The sequence below is a fragment of the Culex pipiens genome, chromosome 2 (genome assembly GCF_016801865.2).
Source record: "Culex pipiens pallens isolate TS chromosome 2, TS_CPP_V2, whole genome shotgun sequence".
NCBI classification, from domain to species: domain Eukaryota; kingdom Metazoa; phylum Arthropoda; class Insecta; order Diptera; family Culicidae; genus Culex; species Culex pipiens.
This window is the reverse complement of record NC_068938.1, coordinates 185,028,374-185,053,231: the sequence shown is the minus strand read 5'-3', so window position 1 is coordinate 185,053,231 and position 24,858 is coordinate 185,028,374. Positions and strand designations below refer to the sequence as shown.

General features: G+C 37.2%; 1 protein-coding gene across 1 annotated transcript in view; it reads left to right on the top strand.

Moving 5' to 3' along the window:
- The window catches only part of LOC120415374 (DNA fragmentation factor subunit alpha-like), a 60,594-nt gene that overhangs the window by 17,391 nt on the left and 18,345 nt on the right, over positions 1-24,858 (top strand). Inside the window, exon 2 of the mRNA XM_039576897.2 lies at positions 22,814-23,026. Coding sequence (XP_039432831.1) covers positions 22,814-23,026 — 213 coding nt within the window. The remainder of the gene's footprint in view (positions 1-22,813; positions 23,027-24,858) is intronic.

Sequence of the window (24,858 nt, the reverse complement as noted above, 5' to 3'; positions counted from 1 at the left end):
AGCCTGCCACCGACCTTATAGGACACGCCGTAATAGACTTTTCCGCTGGGGAAAAGTTTAATTTAATTTTTATTTGAACGATCATCATTCCAGGCCCGTCACGGTCTTTCTTTGCTCGGGCTAAACGGAGTTTCTTTTTCCTTTTTTTCAAGAAAAACGTCTTCATTATTCATGGCGATTTTGGCGACATTATTTGCAAATAATGGATCTGCAGCGATAAGCGTGCGCGCGAAAAATCGTCTTTTTTTTTTGTTTTGTTCTTCACTAAATGGCATGCCGGGGAGCAAAACTTTGCTGACGTTGTACGGGAGAAATTATATTGCCATAAAATTTGCAACAGCATTAAAATTTATGATCAGCGTGTGAATGTGTGTAACGAACGTGTGGGTACGTGTGTTTGTGAGTGTGCGTGTTTTTGCACGCTACAGAGCACGAAAAGTCCCAACATGTTCACAGCAGCAAAATGTTTCCCAGGAGGAAACAGGAGCAGGGGGTGGTGAGCATTTTCCCACAGTTTGGCGGGAAAACTCGGAGACTGTGTAAGCAACAGAATTAAATTTTGGCACGCAGAAAAAAAGTTTAAATTTGACACAGTTTTTGATAAAAACTTTATTGTTCGAAAATTAAACTTATTTGAACACATTTTATGAACGAGCGTAACATTTTCATTTTCAAAGATTTTTATCAGTCCACGGAGAGCTTCGAAGGTACAAATTTGTATTTACCATGAGTCAGTATAAGCTCGTGGAATGGCACAAAAACTTTGACTGAAAATTATGTGCGTCGTTTGATGTTTGTTTTTAACGCGTGGGTGGCGGTGATGGTAAATAATTTAATTAAGATTCCTTCTGGGACGAGAAGATGCTTTTCTGTGGTCGGTCAACGGCGCCGCCAGCAGCGTCCTTTGCAGGGGGTTGAGTTCAACTGGTCTAGCAAGGAGTGGCCGCTATCCCTTGTCAACGTTGATGACGCTTTAATTGGATGAACGACCCGCGATGGGGGGTCGTTACTCATTATATTTGACGGGGAAAGCGATTTGTTTTATGGGGTTATTACTTCAAGCTTCACGGAGCACTTTTTTTCGCTACAGAGGATTAAGATTTTAATCTTTTGGTCTAATTAATTCGAGCTTCCTTGAAGTACCGAGCGTCTCCATGGTATAACAAGGCCATGCTAAATGACAAGCCATTATTTCAATATTATCAACACATTGCGCAAGACTTGCTCTCAAATCTATTTTTCCATCAGCTTCTAAAATTTCCCAAAGAACTTTTTCCCGTCCCACAAACAAACAAAGCTCGTCTCGTTATGATGAAAACACATCATCAAAAGATACGCGCCAAACTCTATTTATTTATGCTAATGTTGATGGCCTCGCAGTTGATCCGTTTCGAGGAAGTTCCCAGTGGGCGCGCAAGGAAGAGCTCTCGGGAACGTTTACGGGACGGAAGGTTACCGCGGTGCGTACTGGTGTCCCTCCCGGGGGCTGTTTTCCGAGTGAAATTCGAGATTTGTTTGCCGTCTCGAGACGTGGGCGTTGGCGAGCACTTCTGAGCGTTTTCCGCGAATGCGAGGCTGTTGAACTTTACTTTGTGTGATTTTTGTCGATGTTGATGAATATTTTTTGGAGCAGCAGAGTTATGGAAAGTAAATCTACAGGGTGGTGTAACTAGGCAGGCTATCCAAGTCAAAACAAAATAAAATAATCATTTTAATATAAAATAATAACAAAAAAGCTGGAATTACCTAATTTTTACCATGCGAATTTTTACTCAAAAGTGATAAAGGGCCATTCCAGTCCAAACCAGGTATTTTGTACCCGACTTTTATGAAAAATTGTCTGGTGAATCAATTCCCGCATTCGGGTTTTCAAAATGTTGACGATTAGACCCCTTAAAAACTCTTTTAATAAATGCTTTTTTGTATTTTTTTTTAAGAGAGACATGTCATTCTCGAGTGAAATTGGATAACATGTCTACAAAGTTTCATTGAACTCGAAGAAGGTCGAGTACAGAAGTACCTGAAAAAATCCTGTTTTGGGATGGAATTGCTCTATAAATAATTGATGTTTTAAAACTCGAGTTTACCATCTTTAAATAGCCTTTTGATGTGATTTTTTTCTCTACTAAAACGATATGATGAATTTATATTGAAATCTGTCTACCTATAAAGGCAGCTGAATTTTTGGTGAATTTTTTACACGCGAAAAAAATAGTTGGAACGATTTGTTTGACCGCAAAAATTACAGATTTGATCAAATTGAGTTCTTCAAAAATCTAGAATCATCTATAGTCATCCTGAAAAATCGCTGGAAAAAAGAATCATCTTGATTGGGTGAGTTATGCCCGAGAACCAGCGAGTTGAATTTACCGTTCCAACTTTTTTGGAGCGTTGGAATGTTAAAAGATATTACGGATATTTGTGCATCAAAAGAAAGCAAATTATTATTTGTATTGAGATTTTGTGCACGGGACCGTGGTGTAGGGGTAAGCGTGGCCCGAGTGGCATTTTTCGAGACGAGATTTGTCTGACCACACCTTCCGTCGGATGGGAAAGTAAATGTTGGCCCCGGTCTTACCTACAGGGCTAGGTTGATAGCTCAGGCCAGGTGTAGGAGTCGTCTCCCTGGGTTCTGCCTCGGTGGAGTCGCTGGTAGACAGTTGGACTCACAATCCAAAGGTCGTCAGTTTGAATCCCGGCGTAGATGGAAGCTAAGGTGTAAAAAGAGGTTTGCAATTGCCTCAACAATCCAGCCTTCGGACACCTAGTTTCGAGTAGGAATCTCGTAATCGAGAACGTCAAGGCAATGCTGTAGAGCAAATAATTTAAGATTTTGTGCAAAAAATTATGTCTTATTTACAAAAAAAGATGCGATAAATTGGCTTTTATTTATCGAAATTGGATATCATTCCCAGAAAATGCTCTAAAAATGCTGCTTTTTTACAAGTACACAGTAAAAAATGTATTATTTTAAGATCGTTTGGACTCCAAAAGTGACATTACACCAGAAAAGTGGCAAAATTTCACATTTTAGAGGTAAAATTAGACATTTTTTCTGACATGAAAAATGTACCCCTTACCATTTTTTACAGTGTAGAGTCGATTTTCCGGTTAGCGATATCCCTCCTGTTTTCGACGGTTTTTTTCAGTCCTCTCGTTTACTCTGATTCCTCTCTAGCTCGATGAACCCCTTTCTCGATAGTCCCTCGGATTGTAGTTATTCCAAAAATGCTCTGCTTTTGTCAGAATTTAGTCAACTTAAGTTTGGCATCCGCTTTTGTTTGCTTGATGTTGCCATGATTCTTATTCTAAGCTGGACTTCAGGAAAATCTGTGTCCGATCGAATCTTCCTTGCTCATCGTGTTGTTAATTGATACTTCTTTTTCTCGATGGTGGATTGGATATCGATTTTTTTTGACTGTATCATCTTCAAAAATTCCGTGTTGTGTAATTGAACCACGATCGAACCATTAAAAAAGCCCTTTTTTGTTTTACTTTTTTGGGTCGTATTGATTTGCTATCGTTCCTACCTCAGAACAATGGATAAACAAAAATTAGTGTTAAAGATCCAACCAATTAAAAATAAATATAGTAAAAACTGAAAAAGAAAAAAAATGTAAATTGCTAGAATTTGTTCATTTTCCATAAAAATTTAAAAAAGAAAACATTTTCTCAGAGAAAAGCTAAACGACCCTAAAGCAACGTGAAAGTTTCCTCGATAGACAAACCAGAAATTAAATTGTCCCAATTCAAGCAAATGACAGAATAATTAATACTACTCTCTGTTTATATTTACCTTTGGAGCTTTCGCTGGTGCTGCTTCACCTCCACAGTTTGTGGAACCAATCAAGGCCCGGGGACAAATGTTTGCAATTGCTTCAAAGTGAGCATTTACGAATCTCGTGAATCTCGTGGGGACTCTCCACCCAAAACCTCCCACCCAGGTGTGCACCCAGGATAAATGATGATCGTTGCCAGAAAAGTGATTGCTTCCCAAACTCCAAAATAAACAGCACAACAGAGAGGGCGTCGGTGGATGGGGGGGTAAATGTACCGCTATATAAATCAACTCTCGCTTCGGAGGAAACAACCTGAGCGCGGGGGAATGTCCTGAGAGGGACAGGGAACGGAGCGAGTGAGATAATCGACCTGCTCGGTGCTTCGTCCTGGATGTGGGTGGGTGGCATCTTCGTCCCGTCGAGTCATCGCCATTATTCATCATCCACAGCCCAGGACGAATCAAATTAGTACGTAATCAAATCAGACATCCACTTTTTACGACGAGAGCAATGTAACACGGGGTGGACAGATTTTTGTGGGACGACTTTGGGTAGTGGGTTTGGAACTTTTTTTTTTTCTTAGAATGTAGGCATCAATTACTGGTAGAAGCTTTTTATTTATAACTACAAAAAGTAGGTTTATATTGATCTTAATTGGGTACTTGAGTCAAGGAGGTACACATGGATGTTTTTGAAGATTTTCCAAAATCCTCCAATAAGTTTCTACTTCAGTTATTGTGAGGGTCCGGAGCAGTATGCTGTTGGCAAATTATCCCACGTAGGCTCAATTTATTTTCGAGAGGCCATCGTTCCCCATTTGGTTAAAGCCATTTGGTGAAGCTGTTCAACGAGCTTTTGATACGCGAGCATGGCAGTGATTGAACTCCTTCGAGGTTTCCCAATGGACTATACCTTGTACTCGATTAGCCAAAGCCTTGGTTATCCAAAGTTTCGATTATTCGAAGGTTCCTGAGAAACTTCGAGTAGGAAAAAATCACGTATGTTTGGCAGGTTAAGCACTCGCTCCCACTCACCACAATATTCCTATAATTGGTCGCAGTGGTATTAAGGTTCTACAAAAAAAAGCACTCGCTCCTAACTCCATCCAGTATGCTGATTTTCAATAAAAATATTTAAAAAATATATAGTTCGGTCTAAACTATGAAATATCGAAAATTATCTTTTTGTAAACCGTTCACAAGGTAAAGCATGATCTTAAATTTTGATTTTCTCTTTAAAAAAAATAGCAAATTTCATAAAATTGTAATTTATTAAGATTGAATAGTTTCCGAGACATCGTCAGCTAAAAATTGCAGGAAAACTATTTTTTATCCATTTGACCTCTTTGTAAGGCTGTATCTCAGAGACAAATTCCCAGATTTTCAAAGTCTTAGAGAGAAATTTGTAGGAAATTTAGTAGGGTCGAACAAAATTAGATTTACTTTGAAAGTTTGACAAATCCGTTCAAAACTCCGGCAAGCAAACCAAGGTTCAGGGTACATCCGTACCTCTGTTTAACCCTCTACAACCAAACCCATTGTGTTATGTGACTTTGACAATGTTTTTAAAAATGTGATTTTTTAGGGGTCAACTTTGGCTGTGGTTTTTACTAACATTTTCTATATTTTCGATAAAAAAAAGTATGCAGGATTTTTTGTAGTAAAAATGTGACAAACATGCAGAAAATTGAAAAAGTGACTGTAAAACGTGAAAAAATAGATAGGCAAAATGCAATTATATTAGGTGGTAGAATAGGCCAAATACTACCAAAATCAATCATAAACTAAACAAGATAAATGCAAATTAAAATACTAAAAATAAAACAAGAAAAACACAAAACAAGAGAAGTAAAGTTTTTCGTAGAACAAAAGTTGCTCAAAATGACCTCCTGAACACGGGAAAATAAATATTTTCGAGAAATAAATTTGGGCAGTAGAGGGTTAATTTTATAAAGCTGAAAATAATACTGTAATGATTTTTATCACATTTGAAGCAAAACAATGGGAAAAAGTGGATTTTTCTGTTTGAACATCTTGAAAAACTACATAAAAAAGGTGTTACCCAAGTTAATCTTACATTGACCTACACAAATTTACAAAAATGACTGCGCAGGCTCAACTTGAGGGGAAGCATGAACTATGGAGTCCCCATAAACACGTGCCCTTTGAATTTTTCAAAAAATATTTAGACACGACCGAATGTTTTTTCTCCAAAGTTTGAGAGTTTGAAAAAAAAATAAATATTAAAAAACATTAGTGCAGATGTTTCTGAGGACCTCATAGATAATGCTTTCCCTTGTGTTTAGCCTGAGCAGAAATTTTGTTGGTCGATAGTCCATCGACAATTTAGCATGGAAACAAATTTTCACTACTATTAATCGCGTTTAAGTGGGCTTCGGTCTGAAAATTCGCGAAAAATCTGTTTTTGAACCATTTTTCAATCTTCTAAAAGCATTGTGAGGAAGAACTGTTAGTTTGAAGATTTGTTTAAAGAGATCTTCGATGAGTTGCAAGTTGCAAACTTTAGAGACCACTTTACGAAGAAGTGATTCAAATGATTCAAATAATTTAATTATATTTTAAACATATTTAGCTTTCAAATCATAAATTAAACCATACTTGTAAGCAGAGCAGTTCTCTACGAAATCGATCTTTTTTGCCTTCCTCACTGAGGTAAGGCTATAATCCTGCTCTAAAAATGAACTTTTTATTAAAAGCTCGAAGATCACCTTCATGTACACATATCGACTCAGAATCGAAAACTGAACAAATGTATGTGTGTGTGTGTGTGTATGTGTGTGTGTGTATGTATGTATGTGTTCAAAAATCTTGCCAAGTTTTCTCAGCACTGGCTGAACCGATTTTGATCGAACCAGTTGCATTCGACTTGGTTTAGGGTCCCATACATCGCTATTGAATTGTTTGAAGTTTCGATAAGTAGTTCAAAAGTTATGTATAAAAATGTGTTTTCACATATACCCGGATCTCAATTATATGCATGTAAACGATGTCCGGATCCATCATCCAACCCATCGTTGGTTAGGTAATCAAGAGACCTTTCCAACAAGTCCACAACGTCGAAGATCTGGCAACCCTGTCTCGAGTTATGACCACTTAAGTGATATTTATGTACTTTTTTGAAGCCGGATCTCACTTAAATGCATGTAAACGATGTCCGGATCCATCATCCGACCCATCATTGGTTAGATAATCGAGAGACCTTTCCAACGAGTCCACAACATCGAAGATCTGGCAACCCTGTCTCGAGTTATTACCACTTAAGTGATATTTATGTACTTTTTTGAAGCCGGATCTCACTTAAATGCATGTAAACGATGTCCGGATCCATCATCCGACCCATCGTTGGTTAGGTAATCAAAAGACCTTTCCAACAAGTCCACATAATTGAAGATCTGGCTACCCTGTCTCGAGTAATGACCACTTAAGTGATATTTATGTACTTTTTTGAAGCCGGATCTCACTTAAATGTATGTAAACGATGTCCCGAACCATCATCCGACCCATCGTTGGTTAGGTATTCAAGAGACCTTTCCAATGAGTCCACATAATTGAAAATCTGGCAACCCTGTCTCAAGTTATGATCACTTAAGTGATATTTATGTACTTTTTTGAAGCCGGATCTCACTTAAATGCATGTAAACGATGTCCGGATCCATCATCTGACCCATCATTGGTTAGGTAATCGAGAGACCTTTCCAACGAGTCCACAACATTGAAGATCTGGCAACCCTGCCTCGAGTTATGACCACTTTAGTGATATTTATGTACTTTTTTGAAGCCGAATCTCACTTAAATGTATGTAAACGATGTCCGGAACCATTATCCGACCCATCATTGGATAGGTAATCAAAAGACCTGTCCAACGAGTCCTCATAATTTAAAATCTGGCAACCCTGTCTCGAGTTATGACAGATTAAGTTATATCTGTGTACTTATTTTTCTGGACATAAAAAAGAATAGCTGAAATATGTGTCCGAACCACTCATATTACTCATTGTTGGTAAAAAGTGAGGAAGGCATCAACCACATAGGTGGATTAAGTTGGTTTTTTAATTTAAATTTTTGTATTTTTAAATCCGACTGAAACTTCTTTGGTGCTTTCGGTATGCCCAAAGAAGCAATTTTGCATCATTAGTTTGTCACAAAAATGATGTATGAAAATTCAAAAAGAAATTATCTTTCGAAGGAATTTTTTGATCAATTTGGTGTCTTCGGCAAAGTTGTAGGTATGGTAATTCTCTATATTTTGCTTTTTTTGAACTTTGTTGATACGACCTTTAGTTGCTGAGATATTGCCATGCAAATGTTTAAAAAGCAGGAAAATTTATAAATTCTAAGTCTCACCCAAACAATCCACCATTTTCTAACGTCGATATCTCAGAAGCTAATGGTCCGATTTACAATGTTTAAATATGAAACATTCGTGAAATTTTCCGATCTTTTCTAGAACAATATTTTTAAAATTTAGAAAAATCAAGAAGAACATTTCAAAAGGGCGTAATATTGAAAGTTTGGTTAGGCCGTTGCCGGACGACTGAAATCTGAGAGAATTGCTCAGCATCATTTGACATTCGTGCTGGAACCAACTCATTTGGATGATTAAAAACTCTCCGAACCATTTGAGGTAGAGTTGGTATTTTAATTGAATGACCACAATGCATGGTTTTCCCCAAACAGCAGCTCGGAAAAAACCAGCTCCACTTGGCACCATTTTGTGTTTCTATGTGTGTGTGATGCACATTTGTGTGTAGGTCATGAATTCCATTCCAACGGGAACGGGGTACCCGGTATTGGCTCATGCGGTCAATGTTAGTGGTTCGACGAATCCCTCCCAGGGGAGGGGTGGCACATCCTTCATCCAAGTTCAGCACTGTGGTATAGGGTTAAAGCAAATCAGAGTGGTACGTAAATCACAACCAACTAGTGTAACTACGCTAATATGATGCCGGCTGGTTCTCTTGCAAAAGACGCTCTGCTCAGCGCTCTTCGAGGAAAAGTAATTTCCGGCCTCGGCATATCTCTCGCGGCCGCCAGGGAAGGAAGGAAGTCTTAACGGAAGGAACCCCTCCCAGACACATCAGCGGGACGTCTCGTCGCGACGGGTGCCCCCAGGCTGATCAGCATCATCATCATCATCATCAGCGAATCATTGTGTGATCATTTCCAGCGGAAGTCCCTGCTGGCAGCAAACAACCGGGGCTCTGATGTGCATCGCCCGTGCTGCCTTTCCAGGAAGGAAAACGTCGAGGGAAAGTGGCTAATGAAGGAAATTTTTCTTCCGTGAATGGGTTGCGAACGTGTGAAATTTATTGTCTTTCAGAGGCGGGTGGGAATGATGAGGACTAATGGTTTCTATTTTCTAGGATATGGCGATTGTGGTTTGGTTGCAATATGTTTATATTGTACATTGATAAGTTGTTTCGCTTTTATATAACCAACCCAGTTTATCCAATGCGTTCTAAATTCACCAGCAGCAATTCAATTCGATTCTAAATGACTTTCATTTATAATTTAGCACAAAAGGAAAACGTTGGTTCCGCACCACATTTGAAACTCATACGGACACATGCTCCGAATGATACCAATCTTGTCCTTTATTTAGCCTTTGTCTTTGCCATGAATGATCCCAAGGAAAGGGGGTTTGTGCGTATTGTTTTGGTATATCTTGCTGTTCGATGTCTCTTACCGAAGGAGTGGTAGAATCCTAGAGAGATGGCGATGTGTGAAGTTGATATCCCTCTCATACAATATGAAAACGGAAAATTGCATGTTTTGCTTTATTAAATTATCGGGCCGTTCGTGTTGTGCCATCACATCACATTATGCGACCTGAATCCAGGTACAAGTTAAGAGAAGGTAAGCAAGAAGGCTGCACTGTTTTTCTGTTTTGCTGTACAGATGGGATTGTTTTGATAAAAAAACATTCTGAGTGAAATAAAACAAACTGCAATTATAGAGATAAGCAAGGTTGGTCAGGTAACCGGAGAGAGGTACTGTTCATGCGAGGGCAATTTAAAAAATATAACGTGTATGAACAGAAGACAGATTGATTGAAAATGATAAACGAGGATAAAGAACCAGATTTGTTTGAAGTTTGCTAGAAATTTGATATAAATAAAATTGCTCATGGAAGATCAATTTATCTTAATAAGTTTAAAAAATCTTAGCACTATTTAAGATTTCGTATTTTTGTATTATTATTATTATTATTATTATTATATTTTTTTTTTAATGAAACCCTCATTTCTTATTATATCAAAATCAAAATGATTACAATGATCAAAACGATGAAAACAATCAAAATGATTTAAAAATATCAAAATCATCAAAATTATCAATATTATCAACATTTAATGTTGATAATATTGATAATTTTGATGATTTTGATATTTTTAAATCATTTTGATTGTTTTCATCGGGACCATCCATAAACCACGTGGACACTTTTTTGGTAATGTCAACCCCCCCCCCCTTCGTGGACCATTATCCATACAAAAAAAATCTTTTTTGTATGGAGCGTGGACAATCGCGTACCCCCCCCCCCTAAAGTGTCCACGTGGTTTATGGATGGTCCCTTATCAAAATCATAAGAACCATCAAAATCATCAAAATTATTTAAATTATCAAAATTATTAAAATTATCCAAATTATCAAAACAGGACTAAAGCCAAACATTCAATATTATGCCCTTATGAAATGTTAGCCTTGATTTTTTTTTTTTGAAAATATTGTTTTCGAAAAGATCAGAATATTTCACGAATGTTTCATGTTTTAACATTGTAAATCGGACCATTAGTTGCTGAGATATCGACATTAAAAAATGGTTAGTTGTTTGGATGAGCCTTAGAAAACATCAATTTTCCTGATTTTTAACCTTTGCATGGCAATATCTCAGCAACTACGCGGCGTATCAACAAAGTTCAAAAAAGCAATATATAGAGAATTTTCTCAGCTTTTCAAAAAAAAAATTTCAAGGGTGCTCACATGGGCACTAATTTGAAAAATGAAAAACTGCGACTATTTTCAAAAAAGTTACCTAAAAATGGCTATTACTTGAAACCGGTGCACTTTATCAAAAATTTATTAAAGTACTTTTTGATTGCAATTTACATCGAAAAATGGGACCAAAAAGTTTCAGCCGGATTAAAAACTACTAAAAAAATGGAATGACCGAAATCTCAGCGAATTGCTCAATTATCAAAATTATCTAAATTATCATAATTATCTAAATTTTCCAAATTATAAAAACTATCAAAATTATCCAAATCATCAAAATCAAAATTTTCAAAATTTTCAAAATGTACAAAATTTACAAAAAAATTAAAATTATGAAAATTGTCCAAACTATTTTTTTCATACAATTATTTTTATTATGTCCTTTTCGGTACAGGGACCTGGTTAGGACCAAGTCGGCTTTTGTAATTACATTGTTCTTAAAGCTTAGCGTAATTACATAGGATCTTGTGTGTAAATGTTAGTGAGAGGAGAGCCGATTACCCGCGGCCTACTCGGGGTATTATCCAAACTATCCAAATCATCAATATTATCAGAATAACCAAAATAATTATAAAAAATATTGAAATGAAAAATAATCAAAACGATATAAACTATCAACATAATTAAAATAATCATCATGATTAAAATGATCAGCATGATAAAAATGATCAAAATGATTAAAATGATCGAAATCAACAATATAATCAAAATGACAAAAATATCAAAATAATCAAAATTGCTGAAATGACAAACATGACCAAAATGACCAAAAAGTCCAAATGAAGAAAATGTTCAAAATAAAAAAAAAAAAAAAAGCTTTAATATTTTGACAATGATTGAATAGATTCCACCAGTGACTATGTCAAAGCTTGTGAAACTGGTAAACAAAACTACCAAAAGCTGCCAAATATGTTTGTCGTTCGACAGTTTCTCTCGAATTTCCAGTTCTCAACCCAAGGCATTTTCAAGAAACCACCATCAGCTTGGTGTCAAAAGCCATTCTTCTCTAAGCCATGAATTATTAAATAATGGAAATTACATTGTGCACTACTATACCCAAACCACAACACACAACCCATTGAAGCTTCGAAAGCTCCAACTTTGGCTGGGTTAAAGGAGCATTTCCCATTTCCCGGCTTTTGTGTTGTGTACAGCGTGTGTTGTGTGCAAGCTTTCCCGGCAAACGACCACCCCATTAATATGGAAACTTTTCTTAATTTTAAATCATGTATAAGATAAATATTGCCTGCTCCGTAAGTTTTCCATGATATCGGCCCCGTCTAGCATGTTTACTATCACTATTTTATGCTGCCATTTTTTTGCCGCCAAACCCACCGTGAACTCCATCCATGCTGGGGAACCGAGTGGACAGTGCCGTACAATAAGGGTGACTTTTCACCAGAACACCACCACAGCTGTTTCCCGCCGAAAAACTTTTGCACTCAGTTATGAATTATGCGAAACCCTCTTCCCGGGTTAGGGAGGACGGGACAGTTAAGTGGGTTGGTTCTGGATATCTCCAGATGCAGTATACTGCACGGTTAGAGGAAATTAGTTACGAGATGAATGGTAGGAGGTATAAATTTCACTAAAGTTAGGAGTGCAATTTAGTGGCAATGTTGTCCCAGTTTAAGTGAGGTTTAAATATTAACACCATTTTATCAGGGCAACACGGGTCTACGGTAACCCACATAGATTATGGCAGAACACGGGATAAAGTGCCGCTTCGGAATTGTCTGGGTCTCCATTCCTTTCCTATCCCGACTAGCACGGTCCACCTTGGAATCCCGTGAGAAAACTTTTGCGGCAGAGGCAGGTGATGTTGTGTCTACGATATCGCTGCTTCCAGACGGTAAAGTTCACGATGGCATAAAGAATAAATTAAGATTCATTCACCTACCATGTTTGAAATATTGTTTTTGGTTTCTAAATGATATAACCAATTTTCAGAATAATCAAACGGGAAGTGTCTCAACAGCAGCATCCGACTGCTTGCCTTGCAAATAAAACAATACCCCTTAATCACAATATGCCATTTGTCGCAACGATTGTTTACAGCGTATGCTAGACCTTATACCTTCCCAAAAATCGTCCAACTCCAAGTGAAACTTATTGGGGCATTCCGTGGTTCAATTCCCTTGTCCCCTTTAAAAAGTGGTGCATCAACAATTTACCGTTTTCCACATCTTTTATCTATTTTGGAGAAAAAAAAAACATCATATCGATAACTAGGTAGGAATCTCAAATCTCGATATATACATGACGAAATCCAGTCTGCAATCCGCTAGAATCACCGTCTCCAAGCGAAGCGATGAAAAAATAAATAACTTTTTTTATTTATGAAGTATAAAAAAAACAATTTTCTACAAACATAACCCTTTGAGCAAAGCAAAAGTAAAACTGCACACCCAAGACTTAATTTATATTCCGTACATTCCATTTTCATTTGCAATCGACCGGCAAAGAAGCAGCCCCCGGGATGAAAAACTACCGGGTTGCACATCCGGGCTATAGGCCTTTGCGCCAGGGTTGCCACAGGCCTTTTGCGGATCACGTTCCTGAATGCTGCCAGAGGCAGCCGAAGCAACGCAAAGCTATTTTCACCAGAATAAATGTGCGCTTGTTGGATTTCAAAAGTTTTTCCTCACAATTCCGTGCACGAGAGCTGACTCTGACCCGACTCAAATTGGCGCTTTTGTTTTAAACTTGATCGTTTGGTCACGAGGCTGAAAGAAAAGTCAAAGTTCCTTATTTCTAAATTCGGATTAAATTTCCTTGAAAATGGTGCTGCCTCCCCGAAATGTTTTATGCATTTCCATTATCCACTGCTCCACCCACGCTGAAACAAAAGTCATCAAATTGAGTTAGACTTGGCCAGAATATTCTATTACCGGAGGCTGACTCAATTTTTCGATGGCCCCCAAAAACTTCGAGCTGTCGTCTTCAATAGACATCTCGTTGGTGTCATGCTCTCTTGGACTATTTTTAATTTTGTTATGGCAAAGATGATAGTTTGAGCTAATAACTTTTGATATGATTTCCACTTGTCTTATTTTTTCTATCCAATTAAATTAAATTAAAATTAGTTTTTGTGCCGACCTAGCACATCAACGATCTTCCGGTTTGCTGTCATTTTTTACCTCCGATTTTTTTTTTTTTTTAATTTTCTTTAAAACGAGTGAAATCAGTTAAAATAAGAAGACTTCGTTACTGTTTCGAGTACCAGACACTAGCAGCGGAACTGGTGGAATTGCATTGGATGTTATTTTCGTGGAACATTAGAAATTCGACTTCCACGGCCACGGATGCAAAAAAAAGTCGAAAACAGCAGTTGCAAAGCGGTCATTACCTCAAGCGTTCCTGTGTGTCCAGTTCCTACCTATCACATTAAATCCAGGACGGCATCGGAGATGTATTGGAAGTAGGTGTGGCCACTCCAAAGTCATGTGACGCTTGCTGTTAGCGTGCGATATCAAGTCCGCTGCCGGGAGTTCTGCTAATCAAGCCAAATTCAAGACAGGAATTCAAGAAAAAATAAGATTCAAGTGGAATATGGCGAGACGATTGGAATTGAGCCGTTTCAGGAAAATTCGTGCTTTTGGTGAGAGCTTTCCATTTTATTTTTTCAAAAAACCCTTACATCCACTCTAACATTCATACATTCCACTGAAGACAACTACGCCAACCATATTATATACGCGGTAGGGTGTTCCCTTGGTCGTTCGCTGTGAGTTGTGGATTGCCTGCTTCTCTAATGAAGGTTCGACTAAGGGGGCATGCTTATTAATTTCTCGTCGCTCCATACCCTCAGTGACGTGATGGGAGCAAGGGCGTCTATGCAAAGTGTCCCTACACCCGCTACAAATTTCCGGCGCTGGGGGTGGGAAAAGGGAAACCATTTTGATCTATGCGCCGGTATTTGTAGCACTAAAATTCGTGCAAAAAAACTTATGCACGTGGGTGTACAGATTACGGAGTAAAAGATGATCGAATTGTTCACCTAGCGCTCACATGTGTTTCAGGACCAAGTTGCCTGCGGGTATGGGGATCATACATACATACATACATACATACCTAGCACATCAACGATCTTCCGACACACGTGCCACCGCCGCAGGCTCAATAGTGTTACGAATATACGTTATTCTTGATACAGAACTTTTTTCCCAACCGCACTCCACATTTGCCTCCAGTTTTTTGCCACTTTCAGACGAGATTTATCTATACGCTCGGCTGTTGAGGTTCAGTCCCGAGCACGGGTCTCCTGGATTTACCCAACTCGGTCACGTTTCAGCTGGTGTCCCCGGTGGGAAAAGCCTAGCGCCAGGGAATGGAACGTTTGTTATTGTTTTTCGAATCTGCCGCTGCATATGTGCAAATACAACTTGGAAAACGGATAGGTGGACTTGGCTGATATTGAGTTCTATAGGCTTTATGCGAATACAATTTACCACAAAGTTTTTTTTTTATTTGGGAGCAATTTGTGATTTGGAACAGGGCTGACATCGGCTTCAACTCCAACTCAAAATGTATTGCAATTTTAACGGTACATACAAAATTATATTGTTTGTAAGAACATTAAATTAAGAGAATAGAGAAACTAAACTTTTCCATAATGTCATGTAAAAGAAGGTTCAATCTTGCCGTGCTATCTTGACACAGCCTGAAAATTGCTGTTAGTGCGACAACTGGCCAAAGGGATTTCAAGTCAGAACGCGTTTGACACACGTACATGCCCGACTACCGTAAACATTTGTAATTATAACTCGGGACTCCGGCAACCAAATTCTGCCAAATTTCGGGAAAATGCACAGAATTGTCAACCAATCGAAACATGTTTGTTATTGTTTACATTCCCTACTCTATTTTTTGTTTATTCATGGTCAAACATCAAAACGAGTTTTTCTCGGAACTTTACACAGTGACGTACGACAAGATAGCACGACATCGTCGATATAATTTTAAACTCAATGGAAAATGACTGTTTCAATTACTAAATAAACGAAAGGTTTTATCATCCCCCGATTGTTATTATTCTCGGAACCGTTAACTATCGGCTGATTTAACACCAATGATATAAATACTTTAAATAGGGGAATTATACACATTTTAAGCCTAATAAGCGGTCGTGTTTGAATGATGCTGAATAATCTGAAGTGTTCCTTGAAATTTACTAAAACCAAGTACACCAACGAGTAGAGCAACTTTTTGTGAACATTTATGTTTATTTTCACTTTTATTAAAACTTATGCTATTCCTTTTACAAACATTTTAAACAAATATTTCCCAAATGCATTCTAATCAGTCGAGTGCATTGGGCCACGCCCATTTTCCTACTTTCAGCTTAGTTCTTTTTTTCTTCGGCGCTCTTTTGGGTCTGCTTAGTGCTGCCAAAATTGATGAAATTTTTAGCGAACACTCACGAAAAGTAGCATTTATAGAGAAAATTACCTGACATCACTGGCTCACTCCAACAGGCGCTGCTGGTGGTGTTGGTGGCCACCCTTTGTTCTTTATTTGCCTTCGCTTCTCGCTCGGTTTTCTTCAGCTTTCGATTGGAATGGGTCGTCAGCATTCAAACGTCAAAAGACTTGGCGCGTTTGTTTTTTTGATGGCGCTTGCTAATTATTTACATTTTTCGGGATTAGTTTTCAAGTGAGTGAGTAACTAATGTGCCAAAGAATATGTTGCCGGTAGTTGGAAGCAATTTTATATCTTAAGCGCTTTGAAAACGTTAGCACAAGTGAAAAGATATTGTTGGCGACTTTCGTTAAGCAGTTAACCTCTCATCTTGCGTGTGGATGTGTGTGCCACCAAAATGATGAGAAATGGTCTCGCATAATTGAAATTATGATCACAAGTGCATTAAATTTGATCTTTTTGGCCAGTAAATGGCATAAATTTGCGTGCTCACTTGAGGCGGTGCTGTTGCTGGTAAGTTTATAGCCTAAATTGTATTTTTGGAGCTTTAATCGAGCATCAAACTCTTCATATGACGAAGATAGGTGTTTGATTAGAAAAGGTATATTTCCCCTATATTAGGGTGCCCAGAAAGAATGACCTACTGCTCCACAAGCGGAAAACGGTTTTTTGGGTAATTTTAAGCATCTGTGTAAATTTTGAGCGAATTTGGTTGAGATTAACCCATTGATACCCGAGCCTAAATTTGGTGAAAAAAATGTTTTTCATACAAAAATGACATTTTTAAATCGCTAATAACTTTTCAGGATCAAGTTTTACAGCTTTGGTATATTCTACAAAGTTGTAGAGCATAAAATTTCCGATGAGAATCTCACTTTTGGGAATATTTGGATGAAAGTAGCGCACCGTGGAGACCAAACCGTAAAAAAGTTGAGTTTTCCATACATTTTTTCAATTTTTCCCATACAAACTTCACCTTTGAGTATCAATGGGTAAATGTTGACCATTTTTGTTCATATTTGGCCCAGAGTCCTAAAATAGCTCAAGAAACAATATTCAGCTTGTGGAGCGAAGTTTTGAGAAAAAGTCCCATATTCTGGGTACCCTACCCTATATGCATGTTTCTGATAGTGGAACAACCCATCTTCTCCACCTAAGATACAACTTGTCACCCGGCCACTACCATCAAAACGTAATTTTGGAAAGTGATCCCCAAATGGTACACCTGAAGTGCCATCCTGTCGGGTGGATAACGTATTGGCACTTGATCAAATTTTCTCACACGCCAAGCCAGATGCTACAGTCGATGAGGGGAAAATAATGGTTGATGTTTGGCGAAACATTTTCCGCCACGCCACTAAAGAAACACAAGCTTCGTAATTGATAACGCAAACTTCAACTGCAGGATAGACTTAACATTTAAGCTGCCTCACAGATGCCGCTAAACGGCGGCCACCAGAGCCAAAGTTTTAATTGCTTTCGCTCACTTGGAGTTGCGAAATTAAATTTGCAAATTTACAGCACACTTTTCTCCCACCGTGAACTTTTCCCTTTTCACGATCTGCGTGGCATTAAGTTTAATTGAAAGCTGGAAAAGTTCACCAAGATCTCGAACGCGTTTTCAAACTTTCTAATCTAGTGAAACACAGTGTATTAAAGAACAATTCTTAGAACACCGTCTCACAGCGGTGCGGAAATTCCGCAAAAAGTGACAAATAATACCGAAGGAAGCACGTGGTGAAAATGCCAAAAACTTGCTGACGGCTTAAACTATTTATTATCTGTGACGGCAACGGCGGCAGCAGCGAGTGCTTTCGAGATCGCCACCGAAAGGGTAAGGAAAATTGGCGAAGGTGTGATTTTCACACTAGCTTTTCACGCCACGCTGCTTTGGAGAATTGGTGTGCGAAAAGTGGGTGGCCTGGGAAAACACACACACACACCAAGCCATAAGTTGTTTTGGTGGTTTCTTCCTCTTCACCCCCGGAAAGAGCATTATCAGCAGAAAGGAACGTATTATGTGTGAGTCAGTGTTGTTCAGGCGTTTTAAAATAAAAAAAAAATCTGCATGAAGTTCTTTGAGAATACTTGCCCAATTATTTTTTTTATTTGCTCAAAAATATTTGTATAATCACTGAATTTTCATTACTATTTCCAACTTTAGTTCTCGTCACCCATAAGCTCGATTATTTTAACTTTAATTTGTTATCATGAAACACGATGAATTGACGAAAAACAAAAATCTATCTTGCAAACATTAAGAAATTTGCAAGGAAATTCTATGTTGAAAAGGCACAGACAAACATACGTGAATCATTGCACAACTTTATCAATAATGCATCAAACACTTCTCATTATGGCCACAGATAAACAGACGTAAATCTTTCAAAATCTATCAACGAACAATTTAACGGTCGATTTGAATAATCCTATACTCACCACGGCCATTTTCACAACTCATTTACACGCGTTTGACAGTTGCTTGAAACACACCCCACAATTTTAGTGTAGTGCGTGCTTTCTCTTTTTGATAACACATACAAACATACGTCAAAAATGCATCTATAACTTCTCACTCTAGCCATCTAGTTATGAATGCCCGCCTCCACACTAAAATTGTGATAGTGGGTGGGAATTCAGTTTCACAGACATTGAACATTCTGACCTACAAAAAATTACAAAAATGACTGCGCAGGTTCATCTCGAGGGGAAGCATGAAGCTTTGGGTCCCCAGAAACACGTGCACTTTGAATTTTTTAAAAATATTTAGACATTGGTTGGTCGGTGTTATTGAAATCGGCCATTAAATTGTTGATTGATGGATTGAGTAAAAAATCGCCTGTTTGTCAGTGGTATAGCCTTTTTTGCCTAAATATTGCAAAATAAAGGCTAGTACGAAGCTCGGAAGCAACGCAAAACTCCATATAAAAAAAATGTAAAGAAAATAGATTTCTTAAGTGATAAGCAGCTGACAAAGAACAGAAAACAAATGTGACGTTTCACGTTTCTTCGCAAGGTCCTTGATTGCAAAATGTCAAATAGGTTGGATTTGCTGCTCCATTCGAGCAGTTTTTCCTTTTTTCTACAATGTATTCCTTATGGGAGAACTGTGATTTCTGAGATACGGTGCTCCATTGGAATGCAACTGAAAATCAACTGGATAATTTTGTATTCAATATTCAATCCAGTTTAAAAAACTTCAACATGTTTTTATAAATTACGTAAAATTTCAAGAAGAATCTGAAAACTGAAGAATTTCGAAACCTTAACCTATTTTTTCCAGTAAGCAAGGGATGGAGTAATCGCAAAAACATATTTTTCGCTTGCAAACTTTTTTCACTCGCGAAAGATAGTGGAGAAAATCGCTCCCGAACTTTTCGAAAAAATCAATCAGCAGAAGATTTTTTGTGATTCTCATTGATAGCACCACTTATATCAATTTATTTCATTCTATTTACAAACATTGTTCGAGCTTTCGAGCTTCGTACTTAGCTTATACCTAAGCCTAGTGATTTTTCGCGATTTCGCGGAAACCGCGTAACCCGTGAAATTTGCCCCTAGCCGTGAAATTTTATAAATACCGTGAAATGCCGCGAAATTTTAAAATTAAAATTAAAATTTTGGATGCAGTTTCCAAATAAAAAAAAATGCATTTCAAATTTAGAACTTTTTTTAGGATATTCTACAAAATGCAGATAATGGATTATACATTTCTCTGGTTAATTTGCAATAATCGTAACAGCCATCGTGACCTCCGACACTTTTTTTATTTTTTTCTCTAAAACAAATCAAGTGTTTATTACTTATCAATAAAGAGCTTCTAAAGGACGTGCAGATGAACAATTCATAGCATTTTTTAATTTAATTTGATCAAATAAATTGATCGAGAATCGATCGAAAACGGCTTTGCTTACAAGTGGCGCATACGACCTTTTGAAAACCAACCCGAGATTTCTGGCAAAATTTTATTATTCCACCAAATTTCAAAAAGATTGTTTAAGAACATTGTTCCACACTACAATAACAATAAATGCAAAAAAAAAGTTTGAGCTTTTTTAAATCTTTGTGAAATTTATTAAAATAACGATGAGCAAGTACCATTTAATGCGAGAAAAAAATAGCATTTTGATTTTAAATTATGTTTTTATTCAATTGGTTTAAAATATAATTCATGTTGAAATCAAATTTACTAACCATTTTTAAAAAAATACTCAAATTTCCTTTTGATGAAATGCAGGATAACAAACAACATTTTATTAATACTTTAACTGGCGGAAATTGTACAAAATATGCTAAAATTTATCAAAAACAACATTTTTTCAAAAGTTTTCAGTTGATTTATTTTGCAACTTTTCAGATACTTTTCTGTCCATAGTTATGCTAATAGAATACATTTTGACGTATATTTTAAGCAGTTTTTAGAGTACCGCGAAATTGCCGTGAAATTCCAATGTTTTGTAATTGGCATGCCGTGAAATTTTGATTTTTTTTTGCCGTGAAAAATCACTAGCTCTACGTATACCTAAGACTTCACGATAAAAAGTTTTATGTGTGAATAATTTGCAATTAAGATTTACAAATCAGATTTTTCAATGAATATCTTGTTTTGTCTCCCGATATTTGGGGAATATTTAAAAAGGGGTAATTCTCTACCAACTCACACGAAATCGGGAAAAGTTGCCCCGACCCCTCTTCGATTTGCGTGAAACTTTGTCCTTAGGGGTAACTTTTGTCCCTGATCACGAATCCGAGGTCCATTTTTTGATATCTCGTGACGGAGGGGCGGTACGACCCCTTCCATTTTTGAACATGCGAAAAAAGAGGTGTTTTTCAATAATTTGCAGCCTGAAACGGTGATGAGATAGAAATTTGGTGTCAAAGGGACTTTTATGTAAAATTAGACGCCCGATTTGATGGCGTACTCAGAATTCCGAAAAAATGTATTTTTCATCGAAAAAAACACTAAAAAAGTTTTAAAAACTCTCCCATTTTCCGTTACTCGACTGTAAAAAATTTTGGAACATGTCATTTTATGGGAAATTTAATGTACTTTTCGAATCTACATTGACCCAGAAGGGTCATTTTTTCATTTAGAACAAAATTTTTCATTTTAAAATTTCGTGTTTTTTCTAACTTTGCAGGGTTATTTTTTAGAGTGTAACAATGTTCTACAAAATTGTAGAGCAGACAATTACAAAAATTTTGATATATAGACATAAGGGGTTTGGTCATAAACATCACGAGTTATCGCGATTTTACGAAAAAAAGTTTTGAAAAAGTTGGTCGTCATCGATCATGGCCGTTCATCGTCACCCGCGACAGACACGGACGACGAAACAAAGAGAAACGCAAAAAGTAACTTTTTCAAAACTTTTTTTCGTAAAATCGCGATAACTCGTGATGTTTATAAGCAAACCCCTTATGTCTATATATCAAAATTTTAGTAATTGTCTGCTCTACAACTTTGTAGAGCATTGTTACACTCTAAAAAATAACCCTGCAAAGTTAGAAAAAACACGAAATTTTAAAATGAAAAATTTTGTTCTAAATGAAAAAATGACCCTTCTGGGTCAATGTAGATTCGAAAAGTACATTAAATTTCCCATAAAATGACATGTTCCAAAATTTTTTACAGTCGAGTAACGGAAAATGGGAGAATTTTTAAATCTTTTTTAGTGTTTTTTTCGATGTAAAATACGTTTTTTCGGAATTCTGAGTACGCCATCAAATCGGGCGTACAATTTTACATAAAAGTCCCTTTGACACAAAATTTATATCTCATCACCGTTTCAGGCTGCAAATTATTGAAAAACACCACTTTTTTCGCATGTTCAAAAATGGAAGGGGTCGTACCGCCCCTCCGTCACGAGATATCAAAAAATGGACCTCGTATTCGTGATCAGGGACAAAAGTTACCCCTTAGGACAAAGTTTCACGCAAATCGAAGAGGGGTCGGGGCAACTGCTGTGTGAGTTGGCGGAGAATTACCCAAAGGGGAATACATTTTTTTTTTTTTTGAAAAACTATTGGTATTGATTTTATTTAAATTCAAAGACATAGTTTAAGGAAATAAACAACAATAATTTAAGTCTCTCATTTCTCCCTTATTAAAACTAAAACTCATTCAGTTTGAGAACCCCTTGCGGGCCCCGCCGACTAAAACGTACGATGCCGATGAAATTGAGTCATTTGGGAAGCCTGTCTGGCCCTCAACCTTCTCCCCTCTATTCGTTCTGAACACTGCCAAACACCAGTCCCAAACTCATTTAGGAGGCAAATTAGGTTATGCATTTGGAAAAGCCCTTCTGCCGGGTGGTGTTCCAGGAGAAGCAATTTCGGCGTTCCACAGCTGTTTTTCCAGCCCGCTGGCGAAGGCTTTTCCCAGCTGATGTTGGGATATGTGACACCACTACGTGGAGCTATGAATTTAAATAAGGTATGACACGTTTTCCGTCACGTTTCCGGTTCCCAGAACGTGAATTTCGTTGTTTACCTTCGAATCGAATAAATATAGAATCAACTATTATGATTTCTGATATTTTGAAGATTAAATCAAAAATTTAATCTGAAAAAATCCTATATTTTTTCCTTCAACAGATCAAAGACGTGACTCGGGCCATCAAAAAGGCCGTCGTAGCCGGCACGCTGGACGAGGTCCGGGCAAAGGCGGCGGAAAAGTTTGGAACCACCGAGCTGCCTAACATCCACCTGGACTCGGACGGAACGGAGGTGGACGACGAGGACTACTTCCAGACGCTGGAACCGAACGCCGAGCTGATCGTGGTCTTCCCCGGCGAGCAGTGGATCGATGTGAGTTTCTAAATTTGTTTTTTTAGGTTCAGTGTACATTTTAAATGATCAGATTAGAAAATTAAATACAATTTGAACTCACCGAGCCGAACCAGCGTTTATGGCTGAAAGGCTCGTTAATAAAGACAACTAACTAACTAACAATTTGAACTCGTTGTATCTCGGTAGACTCTAATTACGCATGTCGAATCTACTTTTCAACAAATTAATTGGCACAATTCCAACAAAAAGGTTGCTTCCATTTTTCACATTTCATGAAATTGTCCTGACAGCTGGTGCTCCTGCAATGTACCAGAATTTACTCGTCACCGGACAAAACCCCCCTTCAACAACACCTCATGCTCGAGCTGAAGTGCCTCCGCGCCGGTTGTTAACAAGATTGAGTGAAAATGGAGCAGAAACTGTGGAATACTTGAACAAGAAGCCATCGCAGACCAAACAGCTGTCACCTTGGTGGAAACGAGCACGTAATAAAAGGTGGAAATGGTTATGTTTTTCCCCAACCGGGTCTGCATTATTTTGCACCGTATTTGAAGCCATTCGGTGATGACCCTTAATCCCCCATCGTCATCGCGGTGAATATTTATTTACTCTTGGAGAAGCGGTCTCGGAGGACTGCTGCTCCGAACGACCCAAAGCTCTAAATGTTTTTGAAAAGTGCAAATAAGCGAACTTTTTCGTGTTCTCATCCCTCACGAAATCATTTTCGCCGATGGGGCGCGCTGGACCTAAAAAAGCTGAGTGGGAACGGAGAAAAAAAACTTTTTCCACTTAACATTGGGGAGAGAAAAAAGTATGCAACAACGTTGTTGGCTGAAAGCTCCTCAACTGTGGAGTTATCCACGAGAAGCATCATTATATGGCACCAACGAAGCAATAAAAAGGTCAAGCATTCTCAACTTTGTGGCTTAGTCTAGGTTTTTTTGTTAAAATGGTTTTTTGATCACGGAACCAAGACAATAAACGGTAACGGCTTATATCAGTTCGTGTTTCTCTTTTGATTTTTTATGCCTTTTCCGGTTTCCAATTGTATCCATTCAATCTGGTACCGGAGGTAAACAATTTAGAAATAGTGGTGATTTTTTGAAACCATCAAAAACAATGCACAAAATGTCTAAATTTCGATCAAATGTGCAATAGAAAATGACTTGACATTTTTGTTGATAGCGTGCACCGTTTTCAAGTTATTGACATTTTCAGTAAAACATTTACGAAAAACGTTCAGTTTGTTGTTATTTAAAAATATAATATTAGGGAAAGCACCTCTGCAGAAAAAAAAAGTTTTGAAATTCCCTAAAATTTTATTTTTGTGACTTGGCTGATCTGATGTAGAAATTAATTTGTCTCAGTGAAATATGATTAGCCCTAATTTTTAAACTCGTGATATCTCGGAAATTAGAGAATAGAAAAGACTAGAAAAATTTAACAAATTTTAAAAAATTGGAGATAAAAAAAAGATTTCGGAATCTCGCAAATTAAAAACACAGCAAAAAAGAAACTTCATAAAATTTTAAAAAATTATAAAAAAAATTAATTTCTTAAAATGTTTAAAATTTCTTAAAATCTGAAAATATTTAAAAAAATTAAATAAAATTAAAATTGTAAAAAAAAATCCATAAAAAATGTATTTTTTTTTAACTTCTTAAAATTTGTAAAATTTGTAAAACTTTAAAATTGAAAAAATGTCTTAAAATTTGTAAAATTTCTTAAAAATTTATGAAATTTCTTGCAATTTGTAAAATTTTCTTCAAATTTGCAAAAATGTCTTAAAATTTGCCAAAATTTCCTTAAAATTGCAAAAAATTCTTAAAATTTCTTAAATTTCTTAAAAT